Source organism: Macrotis lagotis, chromosome 1 (assembly GCF_037893015.1).
Source record: "Macrotis lagotis isolate mMagLag1 chromosome 1, bilby.v1.9.chrom.fasta, whole genome shotgun sequence".
Taxonomy (NCBI): Eukaryota; Metazoa; Chordata; class Mammalia; order Peramelemorphia; family Peramelidae; genus Macrotis; species Macrotis lagotis.
In genome coordinates, this window is record NC_133658.1 from 250,966,812 (window position 1) to 250,991,221 (window position 24,410).

General features: G+C 38.7%; 1 protein-coding gene across 1 annotated transcript in view; it reads right to left on the bottom strand.

The window, feature by feature from the left end:
• The window catches only part of PREX1 (phosphatidylinositol-3,4,5-trisphosphate dependent Rac exchange factor 1), a 236,744-nt gene that overhangs the window by 51,441 nt on the left and 160,893 nt on the right, over positions 1-24,410 (bottom strand). The window contains exons 13-16 of the mRNA XM_074210196.1: positions 23,131-23,180; positions 20,032-20,107; positions 5,378-5,450; positions 2,965-3,107 (exon numbers count right to left, since the gene is read on the bottom strand). Of these exons, the coding sequence (XP_074066297.1) occupies positions 2,965-3,107; positions 5,378-5,450; positions 20,032-20,107; positions 23,131-23,180 (342 nt within the window). The remainder of the gene's footprint in view (positions 1-2,964; positions 3,108-5,377; positions 5,451-20,031; positions 20,108-23,130; positions 23,181-24,410) is intronic.

Consider the following 24,410-nt stretch of genomic DNA (forward strand, 5'->3'; position numbering starts at 1 on the left):
TTTATTCCTTTCTGAGGAATCTTTTGTGTATGGAGAAGATGATTCTGCCATTCCCTAGAGAATGCTACACATTTCACTGTACAATTTCCTCTCCAAACACTAAAAAAAAAGGCAAACGATAGCTCTTGCCTTCAAGGAGTTTATAATCTAACAGTTATATACAAAACAAGCTATAAAGGGGATAAATATGAAATAATCAACATGGAGAGGCATTAGAATTAAGAGAGCTGGGAAAGGTTTTCTGTAGAAGGCAGAATTTTAGGCCATTAATTCCTTATTTGAAATGGTAACCCAAAGAGATTCTCCTGGTACTTCCCAGATAATTGGAATGTAACATTTAAGGGCACACTGTCCCTTGCTCTTTTTGTTTTCACCCTAAAAACCTATCAAAGTCTACCTTCAGTTGCCCAATATTAAGTTTAAAGAGTTAAAGTATGCATCAAGGCCAAGCAGATGACTCTCCATATCCTTCATTAGTCAATTTTGAGTAAATCAAGGGACATTCCACTTTCTCGTACTCATCTTCAAACACTTACTGAGTTCAAAGATCCTAAAGTATATATGTACAAGTGGCGATAGGATGACTCTCCACAATGACCATCCAGGAAGCCCTGGGAAGGACAGAGCATTTCTAACATACATCAAATACAGAGAGCCTACCTAAAAAAGGAAAGTTGAATAATTACCTAGCTATGTGACCTTGGGCAAAGTCACTTAACCCCAATGCCCTGCAAAAACTCAAAATAAAAAAAAAAAGGAAAAAGTTGGGAAATTGCTTTGGAACTATGTCACCACAGCAATCTGGAAACATATCATACCATCATCCCAATCTAAAAGCAGATTCAGAAGCCTACTCCCATATGCAGGAAACCAAAAAATATAATTTAATAAGAATATCCTTTTTTAAAATATCCTTTAGAGGTGGCTAGGTGGCACAGTGGATAAAGCACCGGCCTTGGAGTCAGGAGTACCTGGGTTCAAATCCAGTCTCAGACACTTAATAATTACCTAGCTGCGTGGCCTTGGGCAAGCCACTTAACCCCATTTGCCTTGCAAAAAACCAAAAAACTAAAAATAAAAAAAATATAAAAAAAATAAAATATCCTTTAAATCTATGACGTGTGTCTAGGGTTTGATTTTCCCCTGCCTGGGGTGGACACTTGGGTTATTCATAATCACTTATTTGTAGAGCCATTTGCTACAAAAGAAACTAAAATGCACAAAGAAATTTATTAAGTCTCTTTATCAAACCCAAAGAGCCCTCATTCCAACTGCAGGATATATGATCAAACAAAGCCTTTCAGAATCCTTAATTTCCCTTGTTAGAACTCAGGTGCTACCTTCTATACAAAGTCTTTCCCTAATCCCTGAAGATGTGAGGACCTTCTCCTTCTCCAAGTTCCTTTGTTTGTATGTGTGTATGTATGTGTGTGCACATGTATTCACATACATATTCATATATGTGAATGTATACACAGATACACACATATAATACATACACACAGACCTACACATATATAAAATAACCTTTCCCCATCCAATTACAATGCAAACTCTTAAAGTAAGGTCTGTCTTGATTTTCCCTTTTTTTACCCACAGCACCTACAGCAAGCAAAAGAGCCTCACCCACAGAAAAAGCTTAATTGATGTTTGCTAAATGAAATTGGAGGGTAGAAGCAGAGAACCACTGTTTGTGATGAACTGTAGAGAAGTAGGAGACGTCTCCTCATTTTCTCCAAATCAGCCAAATCCTTTCTTCTCCATCCTTAAAAGTTCCTCTGCTCTAGGAAGGCTTTGATGCTAGCACTCGACTAAGCCCTTCTGCTCCCTATATCTACCCCACTACAAGTATATGTTAACCAGTCATTCATTTATATTAAGACTATTTCTTGTGGATTCATCAGGGCAAGAATTAGCTGTGCTATCATTTCACCTTTCTTTTCCCCAATTTCAGTGGCAAAGTCACTTCAAGACATAGACCACCACTTCACTTAGTGTGCAGAAAAGCTGCCTGCATTGGTTACAGTGATATAAGATATATAATAACACCAGCAGCCCAGTGACATACTATCAGTGTGTAGAAACAGCATTCTATATCTATAATGGCAATGTACTTAGGATCATGCTTATGGACATAGTAACATCTAAGATTTTGATATGAACTTTGTCCTATACACATGGTTCCTAGAACTTACCATATACAGCTGTCTCTAGAAACCTTTTATATCATATCATAATGCTATGTACACATATGTGTATGGGATATGGGTCTACTTGCACACCACATAAGTGGACCACTAGGTGATGCCACAATGCATAGAATCAGGCCTGGAGTCAGGAGAACCTGAGTTCAAATCTGCTAGAAACTCACTGTGTGACTTTGGGCAAGTCATGTAACCCTGTTTGCCTCAGTTTCCTCACCTGTAAAATGAACTGGAGAAGGAAATGGCAAACCCTCCAGGTACTCTGCCAAGAAAACCCCAAATGGGGTCACAAAGAGTGAACACAACCAGAAAATGACTGAACAACAAAAACATAGCATATTGGTACCTAGAATCCAGCTGGGTCTACATGGACATTATCTAAGTAATGGCACTCTCTGTATGTGATGACACTCAGCATCATGTTATGTACACTGTGGTGTACAGAATTGTGCTGTGCAATATTCCAATATCTAGGCTTTTGCTTTACATGCAGTGATGCCTAAAACCATGTCATCTATATGATGATATCTAGAATGATGGTGTGTACACAGTAGCATCTAGAAACATGCTATATAGAGAGACACTTTAGTAAGTGCTTCAAAAAAGAGAAAGAAAAAAGAATGAATGGAAAATTCAGGGATATCCATTAGGCTGACTTTGAAATAAAATGAAAGAGCCTTCCTTTTAATATTGGTATTGGGGGTCAAGGGGAATAACCAGGATCACACCAAGAAGCACTATTCTAAGGAGAAGATCCTACCAGAAGACTCCTGGCCAGAATGTTCTCCACCAGCTTGAAGTCATTCCGAAGCAGCTTGTTCTTGGAGCTTGTGCCTTCCATCTCCTCATCAGCATGAAAGCGGAAATACTGGGACTCATCCTTGAACTCGCTCTTCTCTAGGACTGTAACCATATGAATGAACACACACACACACACACACACACACACACACACACACACACACAAACAGAGAGGCAGAATATGTGTTAGAAACTTTTAGGGACCCAGAAACCAGTAACTCTCCATCTTGTGCAGACAGGCAGTGGGATTTATAATCCCTAGAAGGAGAAGCAACACCCCCCTCCATAGGGAAAAAAAGTACTAATTCTCTTTGTTCTCCATACCCCTAGTTCATAAGTTTGTCTTACAAAGCCCAAAGATATGGATAACCTATTTTTGCCTCAAGAAGGCAAAATGAGCCACTTCAGAAAGACATAATAGGAAATGGAAATTTTACAGCTTTCCTAGAGCAATCAAAGCAGGAGGGAATTATTTGAAAGACACTGTACCTCTCTCCTTTTCTCTGATATTCTAAGCTCTATGTTCTAAGGATTCTTCCAACTATAAGATACTACATTCTCGATCCTCCCCACCTCCTGCCAATTTTCAGCTTCTTTTATTGTGTTCTGTCCCCCCATTAGTGAACTCCGCGAAGGCAGAATTGTTTTATGTCTTTCTTATAATACATACGGGGTGCTTAGTAAGTATTTATTGACTTCTGTTCTAAAGTCCCTTCCATCTCTCAGTCTGTGAATCAAAGGAATGTCAAGACCACCAAGGCTAAGACTGAGAAAGCCAGATCAATTCAGGGAAATGCTCAATGTGGCAGAGTCTCAAATACACCCTTCAGTCCAAAAAAGCACCCACTAAGAGACATTCCTAGGCCCCACTTTGATCTGGGCCATGATTTCTGACAGCTCTACCCAGAGCCTGAACCCTCCCACCAATCAGAGTCAAGTTCCTTTTGTATGTGGCGACTAGAAAAATTATAGGCCTGTCCTGAGCAGTTATTTTGAGGATGCCTTTGGGCTGAGGACATTCTGAGGGGGTGGGTCCCACAGAACGTACCCTAATGATGCCTGAGGAGCAGAAGGGATGAAATGGCAGGGTGACTGGCCCCAGGCTATAAGAACTGTCTCATGACATGTCCCCAAGGCTACAAACACAATCTAAAATGAGAAAGTTGAAGTCCAAATCGAAGGGTGAGGCTCAACCTCAAAACATAGGGTACAGTCTGGGAAAAACAGACATTGGCCACTTATTCCCCATGCTCATAAGTAGTTTCCCTCCCCCTTCTATGACCATGTCACACACATTCAGAAATCATGCTTTATCTTTGCATGGGTGTTTACTGCTTCCCAAGAGAGAACCTGCCTTATACTTAATACCTAAAAATAAATAGATACATGGAGTCTCAGAATTAGAGGGAAACTTAGAATAGAGAACACACAGAAAAAAGGCTGGAAAGACAGGTCCTTGGAGGTATAAAATAGTATCACTTGAAGAAACCTTAAAAATATGGAATGTTAGAGGCAAATAGGTCACTGGAGATTAGCTTCTCATTTCACTGACTGAGGCAACAGAGGCCCAGGCTGGGCAATGATCACATAGTAATAGGCAGTCAAGGCTGAATTCAAACATTCTGATTCTTAGTCCAATGCTCATTTCACTACACCAGTCTGAGATGAGCAAAAATAAACTTGATAAAACTGTTGAGGCCCAGTACTAGAATGTTTCACCCCTTATATCCATATTCGTCAAATGTAGGATGGGGTCTTGGCCTGCTCTACCTCACTCTTCTATCATCTAAGAACTACACTAGAGTCTAACTCACATAATTGTAAAATATCAGTATTAGAAGGATCCTCATAGGTCATCTAATCCATACCATACTTCAGCTAGAATTCCATCTACAACATGATAGACAAATGTTCATCCCCTCTCCCATCAACCCAAGTCTTCATCTCTTTTCTAGAAGACCCAGGTCTAAGTTCTTTCAACCAATTTTCATATAGAATGGTCTCCAATCATCCAGCAGGTTATTGTCCTTATTGCCTGTTCTTCTCTAGACTAAGTCTTCATGTCCTTCTTGAAATGCAACATTCAGAAAGAATAAGATATTCTGTAAGTGGACAGATCTGGATAATGGATCTATGAACTATACATAGAAAATCCTCAGGTAATCTGTTAATGCATTAATCTGCAAAGTGAGTAGTTCTTGCCATGATGGGTTCAGTAGCAGTGGTCTGGCCTATTTGGAGACAAGGGTGAAAGGATGGAGCAAGATGCTTCCCATTGGTAACTAGTCATTGAGAAGCCTGTTCCAAAAGTGCAGTTCAGAATCTCATTAAGGTCAATAAAATAGGAGCTGAAGAAAGATCAGGAGAATTACCATGGTGCATGAAACCATTGTTACAGAGTCCAACACCCAACGCCACAGCTTCCTCCCTTGTCTGGCAGTCTCCCTGGTGAAGAAACAACAGCATTAATATCAATATAGGATGATAACAACATATTAGACTTACATAATGATTTATATATATTATTTCAAAAAAATTGTTTACTGTTCACAGAAAACTGAGTTTAGTGTTGAAAGAAATAAAGTTAAGAAAAGATATAATCTAATCCCTACCCCTCTGGAGTTAATAGTCAAAGAAGATGGATAATTATGATCCACTCTACTAATTCAAGTTGACTCCTTCTCCGAAACTTAGTCTAAGAGATGATTTACCAAGATCACTCAGCAAATAATCTATGATAAGAAAAGTATAAAATGAAGGACACTGTGAAGTATGAGCAATCTTATGAGACTGTAAGCTCCTTGAAGGTACAGACTTTGTCACTCAGTCTTCATCTGCATTATTCCCCAGCACCTACCACAGAGCTTTGCATTTAAAAAAGCACTGATAGATGTTTGTAGAAATGAGCTGGATTAAATTGGAGGATTTGAGTAACAAGGCCATTGGCCAAGTATCTAGCTATGGACTATCAATCTTAGTCAAGTCAAGAAGGGGAGGAAAAATGGCAAATCCAGGCAGCAGAGAGCAATCCAGATTAGTTGAAGCAGGAGTAGAAGGGAGTAATAAGAGATAAAATGCAAAATTGAAAGGTGATATCAAAACACAGAGATCCTTAAATTTCAGGGAGGAATTCTGAATTTAAAACAAGAGGAAATGGGTAGCCAATAAAGTTTTCTGAACAGAGAAGTGACATGATGAGAAGAATGAGCATTTGGTAGCAAGGAGGCCATTCTGGCAGGAATGTAGGAAAGCAATGAACAGTAGTAAGTGGTATTTGTAAAGAGTTATAAATGCTAAGCTGAGGATTTTGTGCTTTATCCCGGACCTAAAAGGGAGTCACAGAAAATTTTCATGCAAAGGTGTGACCTGGTCAGATTTGTCTTTAGGAAGATTACTTCAACTACTATGTCAAAGAGAACTTTGAGAAGAACCAAGCTAGGGAAGCAGGAGTCAGGCTGCAATGAGACATGATAAGGACATGAGATGGAAGTACAGTACAGGAGATAGAAGAGAGAAGGGAATAAATGTGAGGGAGATCTGACAACACTTGACAACTAATTGATCACTCAATTAATCTAAGAGTATTTATTGAGCATCCGTCCGTGTCAGACATTGTGCTAAGTACTGCCAACACAAACACCAATATTAATCAGTCACTCCATTAAGGTGATTGCATTTAAAAGCAGAGCAAAAAGATGTTCACAAGTAAATAAATACAATGTGTGACATTAAAAAAAGCATTCTGGCTGCAGCAGGATGGATTAGAGGGGAAAGAAAGTGGAGAAAAGAAGAGCTTTAAGAGGGTCATGGTGAGTGATAGTATCAGGTTGAGAGCAGTACGAATAGAGGAGAATCAATGACAGAAGAGAGTTCAAGATCTGTGATCATCAGGGCTTGGCAACATATTAGAAATAAGAGGGGAGGGAGAGAGAAGAATTAAAAATCAACCAAAGATTTTCTATTATGTCTCATTTGATCATCAGATATATCAGGGAATTATATAATGCCTTATAAAGTGGGACTAGAATTTTTTAATCTTTGTACTTCCAGAACTAATGCCAAGTGAATAAGAAGGTACCATTTCAAAAACACAACAATAACACACTTAGAAGGCAGCAATTAAAAGGTATTTCTTAAATTGAATTAGCTAAATTTCTGTCAACAAATAAAGATTACCTCCTAATCAATAAACACTATTTTGAGTGTGATTATTTTTGGAAGACTTTTAGCAAGGAGTGAAGTATCAACAAGTTTGAGATTGCCACTCAGATAATCAAGGGAATCACCCAATATACCTCTTTTTCAAGGTTTAGATTTTCAGGGCTTGGGGATGGGGAGGAATAGAGAAGCATCTGCTATATCTGCTATCTTGCCATGTAACTCTGCCCGTCACAGGCAAGGGAATTCCAACTATGACTTTAGACCAGTCTGATCCCCCATCAGTCTCCCAGAATATAAGCTGGGAATAATCATCCTTCCTGAATCCATGAATTAAACATGGGTTCACAGGTACCTTTATTTCTAAATTAAGAATACCTTGGCTCGGTAAGAGACCAAAGGCCCCATGGGAGCACAGGGAGAATTCAATGTATAAATCTGAATAAGTCCTTGAAATAAATCCCCAGGCTTGGAATGACATCCCCAAGACCACACAAGTGATATAGACATACCTAAGATATTAGGAAGAGAAAGTACCTCACAACATAGTCCAGTAACCTCTTTTTACAGATAAGAATATCCACTCTGAAAGAGAGAACTGACTTGTCCAAGGTCACCCCACTAATCAGTACCACACAAGTGATACAGAAATCTCAGGATGCAGAGAATGGAAGAGATCCCAGAGTTTGTTTCATGAAACTCCCTCATTTAACAGATAAGGAAATCTAAATGTATATGAATAATGTTCACCAGATTGTTTAACATTGAGAGAAGTGGGGAAGAGGGGAATGGAGAGCAAAAGGAAATTATGTATCTTATAAATATACATATAGTTTATCTTATAAATATGCATAATCTTATAAATATCCATGTGGATTAATGTTGAAAAAAATCATAACATATAATTGGAAAAAATGAAATGAAATATCAATTGTGAATCAGGTAAGGAAAGTTAATTCATAGGAGAATACTGACTTTTCCAAGGTCTCCCAGCTAATAAATGTCATACAAATGACAGACATACTAAGATGTCAGGAATAGAAGAGATCTCAGAATTGACTTCATAATTCAATGCCCTCATTTTACAGATAAGGAAATCCAAACCCCAAGAGAGAACTGACTTGTCCAAAGTCACACAGTTTAATTGTCAAAGCCTGGATACTAAATCAAGTTTTCTGACTCTAGATTCAGTTCTCTTTCCCTTTACCACACAGCCTGACAAGATCCTTTAAAAGTTCTGCAAAGGAAAGAACATTTTCTTCTTGGGAAGATCAAGAAAAAAGTCTCCATTCCATCCTACTCCAACTCCCTTTGGGTGAGAGGGCTGTGTTCCTGCCTCTGACAGGATCTCTGGGCTCCAAATGACTATTGTTATTCACAGCCAAAACATTAGACAAGAGAGTCTGCACTTGGAGAGAGAGATGGTTTCCATAAACATTTGGCCCCACTTGTTCCCACGGCTGACCCCTGGTTCTAAAAAATCTCTCCTCAGAGGCTGTATCCTAGCATGTGTGTGTCTTCAACCTATTCCAAGGGAAGTCAGCTAGTCTTTATCCGGGGGATTCAGGGACTTACAAATTCACGTCAACTCTCCTCCCACTTCCCCTGGTTCAGCTGGGAAACAACTGATCAATGATGAAGTGATGTCATTTTGGTCCATGAGGAAGCAGCAATGGAAGATGAAGGGGGGGGGCAGAAAGCCAAATGCTCTAACTGAGGAAGCCAAGACGTCTGCAGGACACCTGGCTCTTCAAGAAGCCTGTGGAAAAGACTCCTAAGCTAAATCTTTGCCACAGGGCCCCAGGAAGGCCGGCCAAGGAAAGAGAAAGTATGCTAAAAATAGGTCAGTGGATTCTCAAGGCAACACTCTGATGTCTCAAGAATGAAAAAATGACTCAGAAATAACCACCTGAAAAGAAGGAAACTCCCCTACCCACACCTAAGGAAACTCCCCTTCCCCCTTGCAAGGTTCCAGTATTCTCTCCTCCACAGTCATGTGCATGTGCATGTGTATGTGTGGGTGTGTTTGTGTGTATCTAAGTGTACACACACATCATGTCCTCCAAACTAGTCTAGGAGCTCACTGAAGGTAGAAGTTGCGACTTAAAATTTTTTTCACGTCCCTGGAAGAGCACTATGATCTGCAAGGAGTTGTTTCTTAATCAAGGCTCTGCTGATTTATTTGCTGCAGAATCAGACTCTCACAACATGAAAGTATCCCAAAATACTCTAAATCAGCCCTCCAACCTGGGACAAGGAAGAATCTGCAGTTCTAAGAACAGGCCATCTTATTCTTCATGAACACCATCATAATGACTAAAAGTTCACTACCTTTCAAAGCATTTCCATCTTGTTTTGGGTTAGTTCTGATTGCTGAGAAACTTGTCCTTAAAATGAAGATGGACATTTCTAACTTATAAGAAGAGCTGGCATAACACAGAACTCCAGAATGTCACCACTAAAAAAAAAAAAAACCTAGATCATGTAGTCTAATACTAAGCTACAAAAATGGTTGCTTATCAGAGGATCATTTCTGAAAGACCATTTTAATCATAAGTTTATCCACATGTAAAGAGTCATGAAAACCCTCTGTTAAAGGGCAGCAGGGTTGAGACATGCATCAGAGGAGGAAATGTATAAATTGACAAAATTATAATTTAACTAAATGGAGTTTTTGGCCACCATATCAGATCACTGACTCATACAAAGCTTTTACGTCCCCTAAAAACCCCAGGTGTTTTTCACATGAACTACTTCTATCTAATTCTCCTATCTAATACAAACACAAGTGCTCATTATTTAAACAAAATAATAATTTTTAAAAAACAGGACAAGACTTTAAATTTAGGTGTATTAAATTTCATTTTGTTAAATCTGAACCACTGCTCCAACTATCAAAGACTTCTCAAATCAACCAGTCAAAAATGTATTAAGTGCCCACTATGAACTAGGCTCTATGGTCAACACTAGTGGGGCAAAGAAAATGAATAAGGAGCTAATGAGGACAGTGAGTATAATCCTAAACATAAAAAAGAAAAAACAGAAAGATAAGTAATTAAATACAAAGTAGTTTGGTAAGAGAATCAGGAACTGAAGTGGGTCCTGAGCAATTATCTTTCCCATATATCAGTTTCCCATCATGTCTCCATCCATGGCACTGATGATGACTGAAATGTGGTTGCCCCCCCAGTGCTCCAAGATGTTTTCCCCTGAAGGACCTAGGAACAAGTATAATACCTGGAACTATTTCTAAAGAATTTTGGAGCATGAGAGAGGGATGAATTCCTGCAGTTTCCATATTCATTCAGTCCATACTTCAATGTCTGCCCTAGTCTAGGGTCAGTTTCCAAACATACCTAGGAAGGCAAAGAAGTTCCTGCAAGGACTGTGAGTCCCTACAAAAATTGAGGGAAGAGACTGAATTTTGACTTTGTATTCATTAAATTCACCACAGAACTAGGAATATCATTTAATAAATGCAGCCTATTGATTGACAGAAGGAATAAGTCAATACAGTCCATTTGAGATGTCTTCTTTTCTCAGTAAGGAGATGAAACATTCACTTGAAAAAAGCTATTCAGAAGGATGCACCTGAGGAATGTTCTGTCTCATCACTAAATCACAGGTTTCTAATCATCCACGGAAATCATAAAGATACTCAAGGGTACCAGTCAAAATGTAAGTAAGCTTTCTTGGGTATTTTTGGCCTAATGTAGAGGAAGGAAAAGCTCTTATCTTCTGACTATTCCTTTATACTAGCTGGCCCCCATGTCCAGAATGCCCTGTCCTCATGTCTACCTCTTAGGTACCCGAGTTCCCTTCGAGACTCAGCTCAAAAAATTCCATCTGCAGCAGGCCTTTTTCAGCCTCCCAGAGATTACCTTCCATTTACTCTGTCTAGATCTTGTACATACACAGTTTATACACAGTTAATGAAATGTGTTCCCCCATTCAAGTATAAGCACCTTGATGGCAAGAACACAGTGTTTCTGCCAGCTCTTAGCAAGATTGCTGAAACACAGTAATTACGTTATAAATACTTATTGAAGAACTGATTGATGAATATATATGTATATATGTGTGTGTGTGTGTGTGTATGATTTCTGTATGCAGCATATTTGTATACATGAATGACTAGCAATGTAATTAAATGAAGTCATTAAACCCAAATGACTTTATTTTCCAAAAGGACCATTTTAAAATCATCACTGCTCCACTCAAAAACCATCAGTGTTTGATGAATGCTGATCAAATAGGGCAGTTATGTGGCACAGTAGATAGAGAACCAGACCTAGAGTCAGGAAAGTCTGAGTTAAAATCCAGCCTCAGACACTAGATCTATGACCTTGACCAAATTATTTAAATGTTATCTACATAAAATGACTCTGCTATAAAATAGTATGCTTCCCCAGGATTGTTTTAAGGATTTGTAAATTCATATCTGGTTCATCATCATCATCATCATCATCATCATTACATCAGCAGCAGCAGCAGCAGCATCATCATCATCAGCATATTTCCTAATCTTGACATTCGAGTCACTGCAGTTTTCCTCCAATCTACCTGTTCTTGGTCAAATTAGATCTCACTCAATATCACATTCTTATTCTTTACTCTTTTTTTCCATGTCTTTAGCTCATGGTATCCCAAATGTTTGGAACAGTCTCCCTTTTTCCTGCTGTTGAGTCCCTCTCTAATTTCAAGACCTAGCTCATAACCATTTCTTCTAAGAAGCCTTCCCTGACTTTAGAGGTGATGATGATATCAACTTACTCAAATATCTGGCCACTGGGATTTTTATTTTCACAAGTAGTTATGTTGTAGTTTTTTGTGTACTCTTCCAGTCCCCAAATAGAGATTGTAAACTCCTGGAGAGCAAGGTCCATGATGTATTTCCACAACCAGCACAGAGCTTTGCAGAGTGATAGAATGGATGAGAACTGTTTTTGCAATTTTCCTACAAAAATAATTCAAATGTCCTCACTCTTTTAAAACAGCATGGTATAATAAGGTATTGAATGTTATTGAATTACAATAGCCAAATTTGGTCTCAGAGATGATCCTAAGAAGGGACCTTGGAGTCCATAAATTCCGAACTTTTCATTTTACAAGTGAAGAAACAAGTGAATAGCCTTACAGGTTATAAAGCCAGTGAGACACAGAGCTGAAACTGGAAACCAGACTGCTGAACTCACATCGAGTAGTCTATCCTCTATGCTATACTATCTTTCTCACCTTTTCCATAGAGGTTAGTGTACTTTCAATTCAGTGAAAATTGCATGCACTTGGAAAAAATTCGCAAATATGTTTTGATTAGTTTTGCTGAGCTGCCTTTTTTTACTCTCATTTATTCTGTTACAGGGATGATTTTTCTAGACAAGGAAAGGGAATTTGGAAATTAATAGGATATGAAAAGAAAAGACATCAATAACACATTAAAATATAAACAAACCTCTGTTGCTGCTAACTCCTCTTACCTTTTCAGGATTTAGATCATGGCCTCTTTCTTTACCTAGGAGGATTCCTTTGCTCCCCTCCTTCTACTAACTCTGCAGACACCTGCCTGGACAGACCCCTTCCCATCCTCCATGCTAAGGAAGACAGGTGTGGATCAGACAGACCTAGAACATATGATATAATATTGATGGCAAAAGGAGTCAGAGAGAATCAAGAGAAAGTGGGTAATGAGAGCAAACAAAAGGGCAAACTAGAACAATCTCACTATTTAACTACTCAATTAATAAACATTTCTTAGGCACCTATTCCATACCAGGCACTGTTCTAGGTCCTGATGACACAAGTTCAAATGGCACAATCCCAATTCACGAGGCTCTTACTTACTAATGATAAAAACAAATACATCTAGTAGAAATACCTACAGTCAATTGTGTTCCCACCCTACTAAAATAGGATAGAAAAGGAATCCAAACACAGGAACTTCAAGATGGCTCCCCGGAGAACTAATGGCTTATCAGAGAGAGAGAGAGAGAGAGAGAGAGAGAGAGAGAGATGAACTGTGACTTTTTTTAATTAGGTTTTTGCAAGGCAAATGATGTTAAGTGGCTTGCGCAAGGTCACACAGCTAGGTAATTATTAAGTGTCTGAGGCCGGATTTGAACCCAGGTACTCCAGACTCCAAGGCCGATGCTCTATCCACTGTACCACCTAGCCACCCCTCTGAACTGTGACTCTTAAGGTACACGGACTTAGAGGTGATCTCATTTACAATTATAAGATATTGATTCAAAATCTGACTACCACCTATTAGTCAAGTATGGTCACAAAGTTAAGTCAAATAACTAATCTGAGCTTTACTTTTCTCCTCAATAAAATGGGCATCATCTGCTTCATGAGACTGTTGTGAAAAAGAGTCAGTAAACTATAAAGGAATCTAGAAAGATGAGCTAAGATAGCACATTGACAGAAAGATGATTTAGTCAAGGTGCAGAATAAGGTATTTTTGGACAGGGCCCATGTGAAAATCTGACTATACATCATTACTAATGAAAGTGTTTGCTTCTTTTTAATTTGAGTACAAGTATAATGTGGCTAACAGAGGGGGGGAAAAGAATGCAAAAAAGAAGACAGTCATTGCAACTTTTTTTAATGTAAAGAAAAGAGTAGAGACAGAACTGGTTAGAAATCAATGTACTAGGGGAAACTAGGTGGTACAGTGGATAGAGCACCGGCCTTGGAGTCAGGAGTAACTGGGTTCAAATCCGGTCTCAGACACTTAATAATTACCTAGCTGTGTGGCCTTGGGCAAGCTACCTAACCCCATTTGCCTTGCAAAAACCTAAAAAAAAAAATCATAAAAAAATAAGCTATATGCAAAGGAATTACAATTTCATAAGTAATCTTTTCTGTTTGTAGTGTGTATCAAGTTCTAAGTAAAAAAAATTAAAAACATCTTTTGCATACTAAATAATATCTCACATATATATTATTTTTTAAAATATATCTAGTCACTGCTATAATTTACACAATACATCATGACTTTCACTAATACAGTTTCAATATATTGGGGGTCAGCATAAGAAATTAAATGGACATTTTGGGGAAGTTTTTACAGAAGCCACAGATGACCAAGGTCAGTAGACAATATGGATAAAGTATTTTTACTTAAATTTGACCTACACATAGCCTATTACTAAATATTTAACCCAAACGTTACAGTAAGGTACACACCAAATATTTCACCGAAATTTAACAATAAGGTACACACCATGAAAGAAAAAAAAAAAAATTCAGATTTCTTCTCTGAAATGAAGAGACAGTCAAAAAATTTTACCTGGACTGTCTAGTTTGTGGGTGTGTACCTCTAATGCCCTGTGATATGGAGTGCATACAGAATTAGTAATACCTTTTTATCATTATATTATTTCTCAATAAATGGGTACTAAAAAGCACAATTACCTCGATTGGAGAATGATTCATCTAACATGCCTAAAGGCTCTGTGATTTCATTCATGTGGGTATACTTTGTACCAACCTGATCAGGGACTTCCCCTGTGTAGGGCTATGGTCGGGGGTCGGAGGAAGCATCTGCTGAGCAACTTTTTTTTTTGCTGAGCCTCAAAAATTTTATTTAGATTGGTTCTATACAGGCTATTGCCAAGTCTCTACTCAACTCCTTTCACCAGATTGGCAGATCAGTCAAAAGCTTGTTCTCCTTACTGGCAGAACTTCCTGATGAGAGGCTAGGTAAGAATGGATCAAATAAGTGCAGAGAAGAGCAAGGTTCCCTAGTTCCCTGTTGCCTCTAGCATTTAAAACCCTTCTGGCTCTAGCTTACTATTCTAAACTGGTTCCAAACTTTCCCCTGTTGTACATTTTTCATTTTAGTCAAACTGTGCTACTTGTGGTCTCAAATACATCCCATTCATAAGTCTATTCAGAAGACACCCCTTGGGGTGGCTAGGTGGCATAGTGGATAAAGCACCAGCCTTGGAGTCAGGAGTACCTGGGTTCAAATCTGGTCTCAGACACTTAATAATTACCTAGCTGTGTGGCCTTGGGCAAGCCACTTGACCCCATTTGCCTTGGAAAAAAACCTAAAAAAAAAAAAAAAGACACCCCTGACCCGTCTCTCGTCACCTTCAATAACTTACTTCAAAGCTCAGCTTTGCCATTTTCCACAGGCCAATTTTTCTGATCCCCACCTCTACTCCAGATGAAAATGAGCTACCTATTTCCAATATATATCCTCCCAAAAAAATGCACAGATGGTTTCCTTTTTACTTTTCCTTCTTAGAACCTAGAACAGTGGTTGGTACAGAGCAGAACACTAATAAATGCTTGCTGAATTATTGTGTTATGTATGTGGAACTTTCAATTATTGTGGGATGGTATCCTTCCTCATCAGTTTCTGCTCTGACAACAAGTCTGGAAGTAATTTAAAATCCAAGCCACACAGAGAACTAAGTCATCTCCATCTTTCCCCAGCCCCAGTCCCAGGCTCCCCACCCCCCACCCCCAGCTCCATCCTGTCTCCAACTCAGATCTCATCTCCAGCTGCTGTAAAAACAGCCACATGGAAGTCATTCTGCTGCCTCAGCTCTAATTATTCACTCGTGCTGCCCCCCCACATCTCCACTGGGACTGGCTGATGGGGGAAAGGAGATGCCCCCCCCAACAACATGGGATAATTGGCATTTTACCACAGGATAATAAAAGCTGGACCTCACTCCTCTAAAAAAAAAATTGTTAACTGCAATCCCTACCTAGATCTTTGCCTTTATCTCTTCATTTCATCTAATAACTCTGCTACTCAGTAGGGAATAGGATTCAGATCCATCCTAAGACCAGGGTGGGTATCAATCTGGAAGGTCTGAGGTCACAAGAGACACCATACCATACAGGGTCTCCTTCTTTCCCGGTCATTCCCACTGAAAGGCCATATGGCATCATAAAAATATTAACCCTGAAGTCAGGAGAGACTCAGATTCAAATCCCATCACAAAAGTTTATGGAAAATTACCTAGCTGTGTGGCCTTGGGCAAGCCACTTAGCCCCATTGCCTTGAAAAATCTAAAAAAAAAAGTTTATGGAAACTCAAGGCAAGTCACTTCAACTCAGCTCAGTTTTTGTCATTTGTAAAATTATAAATTGGAGTTATACTGCAAAACAGAGTTATAATAAAAGCATCTTGTAAAAGAAATGTTGGGATATAACAATCAATCCTGAACTCAAAGAAGAGATATACAAATGCTTTCTATTTTCTTTGTAGAGGTGGGAACACTATGGTTTGGAAATTTCATATAATATTAGATTTGATTTATGTGTTGCTTAATTTGGTTTTTGTTTTTTGTTTTCTGGGGTTTTCTGCAAGGCAATGGGGTTAAATGATTTGCCTAAAATCACAAAGCTAGGGAATTATTACTTAATAATTTGAATTCAGGTCCTCCTGACTCCAGGGCCAGTGCTCTATCCACTGCCCCACGTAGCTATTCCATGTTGCTTAATTTTGTTGAACTTATTATTTTTTTTTGTTATTTTATATTTTTAAATTTTTTTTGTTTAAAAAAGTCTGCTCTCTGAGAAGGGAAAGAATACCCTGGGAAATAAAAGTTAAATAATGATGATAATAATAATAATGAGAGCAATGTAACAACAATTGGCATTTACAAAGCACCTACTAAGGCACTCTGCTAACTTTACAAGTATTATCTCATTTTGTTCCTTATAACAATACTGGAAAGCAGGTGATACATAGAGCTAAAGTTACATACATCTAGATATAAATATTATATAGCTATATATATATACAGATTTATGCCTATATAATATATATACATGAATATATATATATATATAAGCATGTGTACATATAAAATATTTAAATAAATATTCCCATTTTACAAATGAAGAAATGCAGGGAAAAGACATTAACTGACTTGCCAAGGTCATATAGCATAAGTATCAGGAACAAGATTTGAACTCAGGACTTTTAGTGCCAGCACTTTCTCCAATGTGTCACCTACCCTACTCAACAAATCAAAAAAGCATTTTAAATTGGTATTATTATTTTCCTTCTCTCTTCCATTCTTCAAGTACCATACCACAACCTTAGGTCTGATAATAGTATAATAATCAAAGTTGATCCTGGATTCCAAAGGCTGCTCATCCACATCTGAGTGTATAGCACATTCATTCATTCATTCATTCATTCATTCCTCTTTGCACTCTATCCTATAAGAAAGCAAGATGCTTACAAGGAGAAAAGGATTCATATACTGCATTTCTCTCCACAGTTGCTATCCCAATGCTTGGTCTAGTACAGTAATAAATGCTTGCTGATTAATCTGGGGCCCACAGAAAACTGATTTAGTCAAGGCCATACAATTAGTAAGCAGCAGATCAGGGATCTGAATTCAGGTCCTTTAATTCTAATTCCATGTCTGTCTATCTGTCTTTCTGTAATATCAGAGACAGTATAAACCCAGAGGTCAACTCCCTGAACAGCCAATTCGATACCTCCTTCTCAAAAGGTCATGTGATAAGAAAGATAATATACTGGACTTCAAAAATAACAAAAAGCAGCCCAAAATGAATGACGCTGCTTTTTTAAGTTAGCAAAGTTTTTTCCACAAAACAACTGTCAAGTAGATCAGTAACATAGAGATTATTTTCTCCATCTTTTCTTGAGAGAGGGAATTATAGCATGAGAGATTTCACTGGTAGAGTGTACTTCCAAAGGAGAAAACTCCTCTATGGTAGTTTCATACCTTCTGTACAGCTCAGCCTCAATAGAGGTGCCTGGGCCACTTAGGGGTTGACCATTAAGTCCAGAGTCACATGGGCAATATGTGGCAGCAGGCAGTACTTGAACCCAAAGCTTCTTGAAGGGGGTAGGGGGACAGGACAATTCTCTTATCTTTGTTCTAACTGTAAGTGAATGAAAAAGAATTCTAACACCAGTCTCATGACTTCAGGATCAACTCTCTACCTCTTACATAATTTTGACACTCCAAGATTCATGTTTCCACTTTTATTAGACAGGACCCTGGAGGCAGCAACTACTTTGTATTGTTTATTCAGATACAAGTGCCTGGAGACAGTGACCAGCTCAGGCTGATTGTAATTGAGATTGCAGCCTCTAACCCTCATTTTCTCATTTAAAAATAGAAATGATAATTGTTGCCCTACCAAAGACTTCAAAAAAAGACACAAGAAAGAATTCTGCAAGTAATAAGGTGCTATGAAAAGAAAGGTAGGATTTATTACAAGAACCAGCCAAATGATACTACTTGCTGCTCTTTGAATATACTCCACTTCTTTGTCTTGAGAATGCTGTCTCATCAATCAGGACTGCTTTTGTCCCCACCAGCTCATCCCCCTTTCCTACTTATCCAAATCCTACTTATCATAGTCAAAGGAAATGAACAGGCTGTTTTCAGATGAAGAAATTAAAATTATCTAGTTATAAAAATGCTCCAAATCATTATTGATTAGAAAAATACAAATTAAAACAACTCTGAGGTACCATACATCTCACATCTATTAGATTGGTCAAAATTTCCAAAAAGGAAAATGATCAATCTTAGAGGGGAATACAGGAAAACTGCATCACTAATGCATTGTTGGCAGAGATGTGAACTGATCCAACCTTTCTGGAGCACAATAAAAAGGCAATAAAACTGTGCATCCCTTTGATTCAGTGATATCATTACTAGGTCTATATGCCAAAGAGATCATAAAAAAGGAGAAATGACTCACATGTGCAAAAATATTTATAGCAGTTCTTTTTGGAGTGACAAAGAATTAGAAATTGAAGGGATACCCATTAATTGGGGACTGACTGAACAAATTACAGTCTATGAATGTCATGGAGTACTATTGTTGTGTAAGAAATCATGAGCAGCAAGACTTAAAAAATCAGGAAAGATTTCCATGAACTGATGCTGAGTGAATTAAGCAGAACTAGAAGAACATTGGTATACATTAAAAGCAACATTGTAAAGTGATCAACTATAATGGACATAGCTCCTCTCAGAAGTTCAGTGATCAAGAGCAATCCTGAGAGTCCTAGTGAGGAAAATACCATCCACATAGAGAGAAAAAACTATGAAAAGCAAAGTATACTGTATTTATGTTTTAAAGCTTCTTTCTTGCTTTTCTATCAATCTCATGGTTTTTTTCTCCCTTAGTTCTAGTTCTCCTTCCACAGCATGAATAATAAAGAAATGTTAAATATGATTTTACAGGTACAACCTATATCAGATTGTCTGTTTCCATGGGGAGGGAGAAGGGAGGTTGGTAGAAAAATGTGGAACTCAAAAGCTTTCAAAAGGATGAATGCTGAAAAGAATCTTTGCATGTAATTGGAAAATAAATAAATAAATGGTGGAAGGAGAATGTAGGGAGAGTTGTCAGGCTACTAATACCAATTCTTAAAACCCTTTTTCAAAGGGTTTCAAAATTAAGTTTGTGTTTCAAAATTAAGCTCCTTCATGATTTTCTATTAAAAATAAAATTGAACTGAAAGCTTAAAAAAAAATCCTTCCCATTCAACTCACCTAATAGCAAAAAGGCTGTGTAATCTTGAGCAAGTCAGCTCTCCCCCTTCTGGGGAGTTTCCCTTCATGTTAAACATTAGGATCTAAGCTGCCCTCTTAAACAAACATCCTAAGGGCTCTGCCAGCTCTCAAGTAATGAGTTTGTGATTCAGTAATTCATTCAGTATTTATAAAGTGCCTACTAAATGCAGAGCCCTGAAAGATTCTAGTACTCTCCTTCAACAGAGAAGAAATAAAAATGATCATCTGCAGCAGATAAGCAAGTCTTCTGGGAAGAGGGTTAGGGCCTCCTTATGTGGGGCCAGCAACAAATCACTGCTGCCAATAATTGTCCTGTTGGCACCGCCTACCTGAGCAAGCAACCAGTCCACCAGTTTGCTCCCAGGAATCACAGATTTGTAGGTCTTCAAGTGGTAGTCTCTATCTCTGCATTAAAAAATGAAAATAAGTAAAGAAATGATGGGAAAAAAGGAAGATGATTGTTGGATGGATAGATGAATAAACAAAGACAGAAAAACAGACAGATAATTAGATGATTCTAGCTCCCATTTCTACAATACTTTAACAGCTTACAAAAGTCCTGTCAAAAGCCTTAAGCAATATCATTATCCCCATCTTACAGTTGAACAAACTAAGGTTCAAAGAGATAGGGGTGTCCAGCCTGGGAATATGAAAGGTATTTAAATAGGACTTGGGTTTCATGTTCAAGAAGTAAATCAGCAACTTTGAAGGGGTGATTTTTTTTTCCTAGAATTAAAGACAGACAGAAGGGATCTCGGAGGCCATAGATTCCAATTCCCCTCATTTTACAAATGAATTGAGATATAGGAAGGTTAAGTAACTTAGCCAAGGGCACAAAGCTGATAAGTGTCTGAAGCAGGATTTGAACTCAGGTCTTCTTCCTTCAAAGGCAGACATTCTAATTACTACATAGGATCCAACATCTAAGCTAGAGGGAACCTCAGATGCAATCTAATTCATTCCTTTTTCTTTACAAAGCACTAACATTTATATAGTTTGCAACAGGCAGCTAGGCAGTACAGTGGAGAGTTTCCTCATTGATAAAATGAGCAGGAGGTAAACTGGGTTAGATGACTCGCCCAAAGCCACAAGAGAACATAAGTATCTGAATCTTTCTGACTCCAGGTCAATGATCTGTTCACTGCACCATCCAGGAATCTCCTCTACTTAACATACCTAACAAATGGTTAACCAACCTTTAAACAAGCTTACCTCCTACTGATACAGCCTCTGACATCCTCAGGCAGCCCCAATTAGTTAGGAAATCCTTTCTCATAAGAGGCCAAAATCTGCCTCTTGGCAACTAATGATAATTTGCAAAATTAGCTCTACCTCACCCTTGCTCTCATCACAGCTCTCACTCCCAAATCATCCTGCATCTTGGAGGAAATCAATCCTTCCTTATCTTTTTATGCATTGTCACTCCAAAACAGAGATAGGGCCTGGGATTAAAAGGAAAAGGAATCCCAGGGCAGTCTGCCTGCTCCAAGGAAACACTCCCTGGCTTGTACCCAGACTCATGCCTTTGAACTCAACCTCCTGAAGAAAGAGAAAAGGATCCTGGACACATGAAACTTTGCTGACTATTCCAGTTCAACCTCCGCCTGGAAAAGAAGTTAAGTTGTCATATACATAGGGATTTCCCCCCAAACATTGCTTCTTATGAGTTGGAACTGATATTGATAGAGAGAATGTAAAATGTAAGAGCTACCAAGAACTCTGAATTTTAGACCCTGAAAAGGCCTTATTACATAGGCCGTCAGAGGTGGGAGAGCTCTAACAACATAGAACATAAAAGGGTCACTAGAACACAGAATGTAAAGAATAGAAAAGGAACCTAGTGTAACCCCTTTATTTAAGAGATGAGAGAACTGAGGCCAACAGAGAGAAATGAGCTGTATTTCCTCCAACTACTCTGTAAATAGCCTGAGGAAAGGATATCTTTCTTCATAGAATGACATCCCTCATCCTAAAAATAAAATCAGACACACGGAAAATTCTGAGGAGAAACCTGAGGGATTGCATTGACATAAAGGAACTACTCTACACTATAGAAGCTGCTTAGTTTTGTCCTCTGAATATACCTAATGGCTTTCTTGGGGTAAAATAAAATGGGCATCATACCATGCCAGTTGCATCTTCCCTGAAGCCTTCTGAGCTCAGTGAAGACAGCACCCATCCAGGGGGCTTGTCCTTCACTGGGAACACCTACCAAGCATCTCCTGCAACTTTCAGTTTCTTTTGTTTTTGTTGGGGCTTCCTAGTTCATTCCTAGCTTATCCCAGGGCAAAGCAAAGCAAAACTCCAGAACTAGAAGGGAACTTCAAAGCCAATCTACTCATTGATAGGAAAGAGAAAGGGTGTAAAATCACATGTTAATGTAACCACAGAAGACTTAAAGGACTGGTTAAGAATTTGACTAGTCCCATGTGGACTCACTTTGGGGCTCCCCGGACTACTTTATTCAAAAAAAAAGAGGAAGAGAGAGAGAAAGAGAGAGGAGACATTGTATATGTAATAATTTCAACAGCAGGGAGAAGTTAAGAGTTACTTATTTACATGATTCTAATCTTAATTATTCCATTTAGGAACTTCCATAAAGGACCTTTGACAAGTTGTTTCCACTCTTTAGACTTCAATTTATTCTTCTGTAATATGAGATCACACCAGATGCTCTCTTCTAAGACTTATCCAACTCCTAAAAGGCCACTTTCTACCCATTTATATTTCTGTTTTTGTTCTATTGTCCCTTCCAGCTCTGACATTCTGTGTCTTCAAGTCCCTTACCACTCACATGTTCTATGAAAGAAGGAATTGTAGCATGCCAGATTTCAAGACAGCTGAGTTCAAATCTCACCCTTAACCCTTCCAAGCTCTGTGACATCATGGAAATCACTTAACCTGTATCATTCTCAAAAATGGGGATAATAATATTGATAATTACCTAACTTCCGTACTCCTCATTATTACTGCTGAGGAGACCCAAAAAGATGGGGAAACACCCTGCAACAGTAGGAAAAGGGGAAGTGTTGAGTAATAGATAGAGAACTAACCTTAAAGTCAGGAAGACTTGAGACCCAGGTTGGCCTCAAATTACCTGATACATCCAGAGACATTATGCTCAGTGGTCCGGGCCCTCAAGGCCTCAGAAACCATGGAGTGTAGGCCATAAACTGTAGGACAGTTGCAGGATTGAGTATTGGTAGATAGAGGGCATTTCCTTACCAGGAGTTCTCTATAGCCCTGAAATCACCAATCTGGATAGCAGCAGTAGTCCCAGTAACAGGGTTGGGGAAGTTGGAAAAGAAGGTGAGCCAGACCACAAGGGAGGCCCCACAGGGGAGGTTCTCACAAAAGCATTAGGGAAGGGAGCTCAAGAAGGAAAGTAGAGATCAGTCCAGAAAGAAGGAATGCCAAGTCACACTTACTTGATCACTGGAGTGAAAAGGCTATGCAGCCGGCAGTAGAGTCTCACACCCTAAGGGGAAAAAAAGAGAACAAGAATTAATTAATTTTAAAAAATCAAATAAGACCAATTAATTCAAAGGAAAAAAAAGAATTAATATGTGCCAGGCTCGGTGGCTCATGTGATTCTTAGAACACCACTCAGAGACTGTTATGTTTCCCATTTTACAATTAAAGAAGATGAGGTAGACAAAGATTAAGAGACTTGACTAGGGTCATTCAATTAAAACACAAGAAACAAACAAGGTTAACAGGAGGGTGCTTCAGTAACTAGCATCCCAGAGAAACTTCCCAATGAAAGTTTCTCAAAACACCATCCAATCTCTATTAATCTCAGTTTAAAAAAAAAAAAGTGGTTTTGGAGCAGGGGAAGGAGAAGCTGGGGCTGGTTGGAGAAGGATAGATACAATTCGAAACATTAAGTCATTCTACAACTCATTATGCTTGCCTTGGGAATTAAGCCTGATTATTTTTCTCTCTAATTCTCTTCTACTCAGTGAATGCTGAAATGAGTCTGGCATCACTGAACACATTCTGAATAACAGCAAGGAAGTCCAAGGGGGAAAGCGAGTGCAGCAGGAAGTCATTCTGAAATGGAGTGTTTGCTTCCGGTCACCTATCATATTCCATTTGTCCCTTTCTTATATATTTGCCTTTCCTACCCTGAGTCATAGTTTTATCTTTTCTCCTCTATTGAACAGTAAAGGCCACAAGGTCAGAGACAGTGTCTAACTGCTCTCTTTATCTCCATTCCACAAATTAAGTATACTGGAAAGTTGGATGAAATTCCTGTGGGGCTAAATACTTGACTTTGGGGCCTGAATAGATTAATCTGAAAAGGTAGCTATGGGGCAGCTAGGTGGTGAAGTGGATAGAGCACCAGCCTTGGAGTCAGGAGTACCTGGGTTCAAATCCAGTCTCAGACACTTAATAATTACCTAGCTGTGTGGCCTTGAGCAAGCCACTTAACCCCACTTGCCTTGCAAAAACCTTAAAAAAAAGGGAAAGAGAGGGGACAGCTAGGAGGCATAGTGGATACAGCACTGGTCCTGGAGTCAGGAGTATCTGAGTTCAAATCTGGCCTCAGAAACTTAAAAATTACCTAGCTGTGTGACCTTGGGTAAGTCATTTAACTTCAGTACCTTGCCAAAAAAAAAAAGAAAGAAAAGGGAGAGAGCACAGAAAACTGTCCTGGAAAGGTCATTATAGGCTATCCATGTGTGATTTGGGATGGGAGAATGGT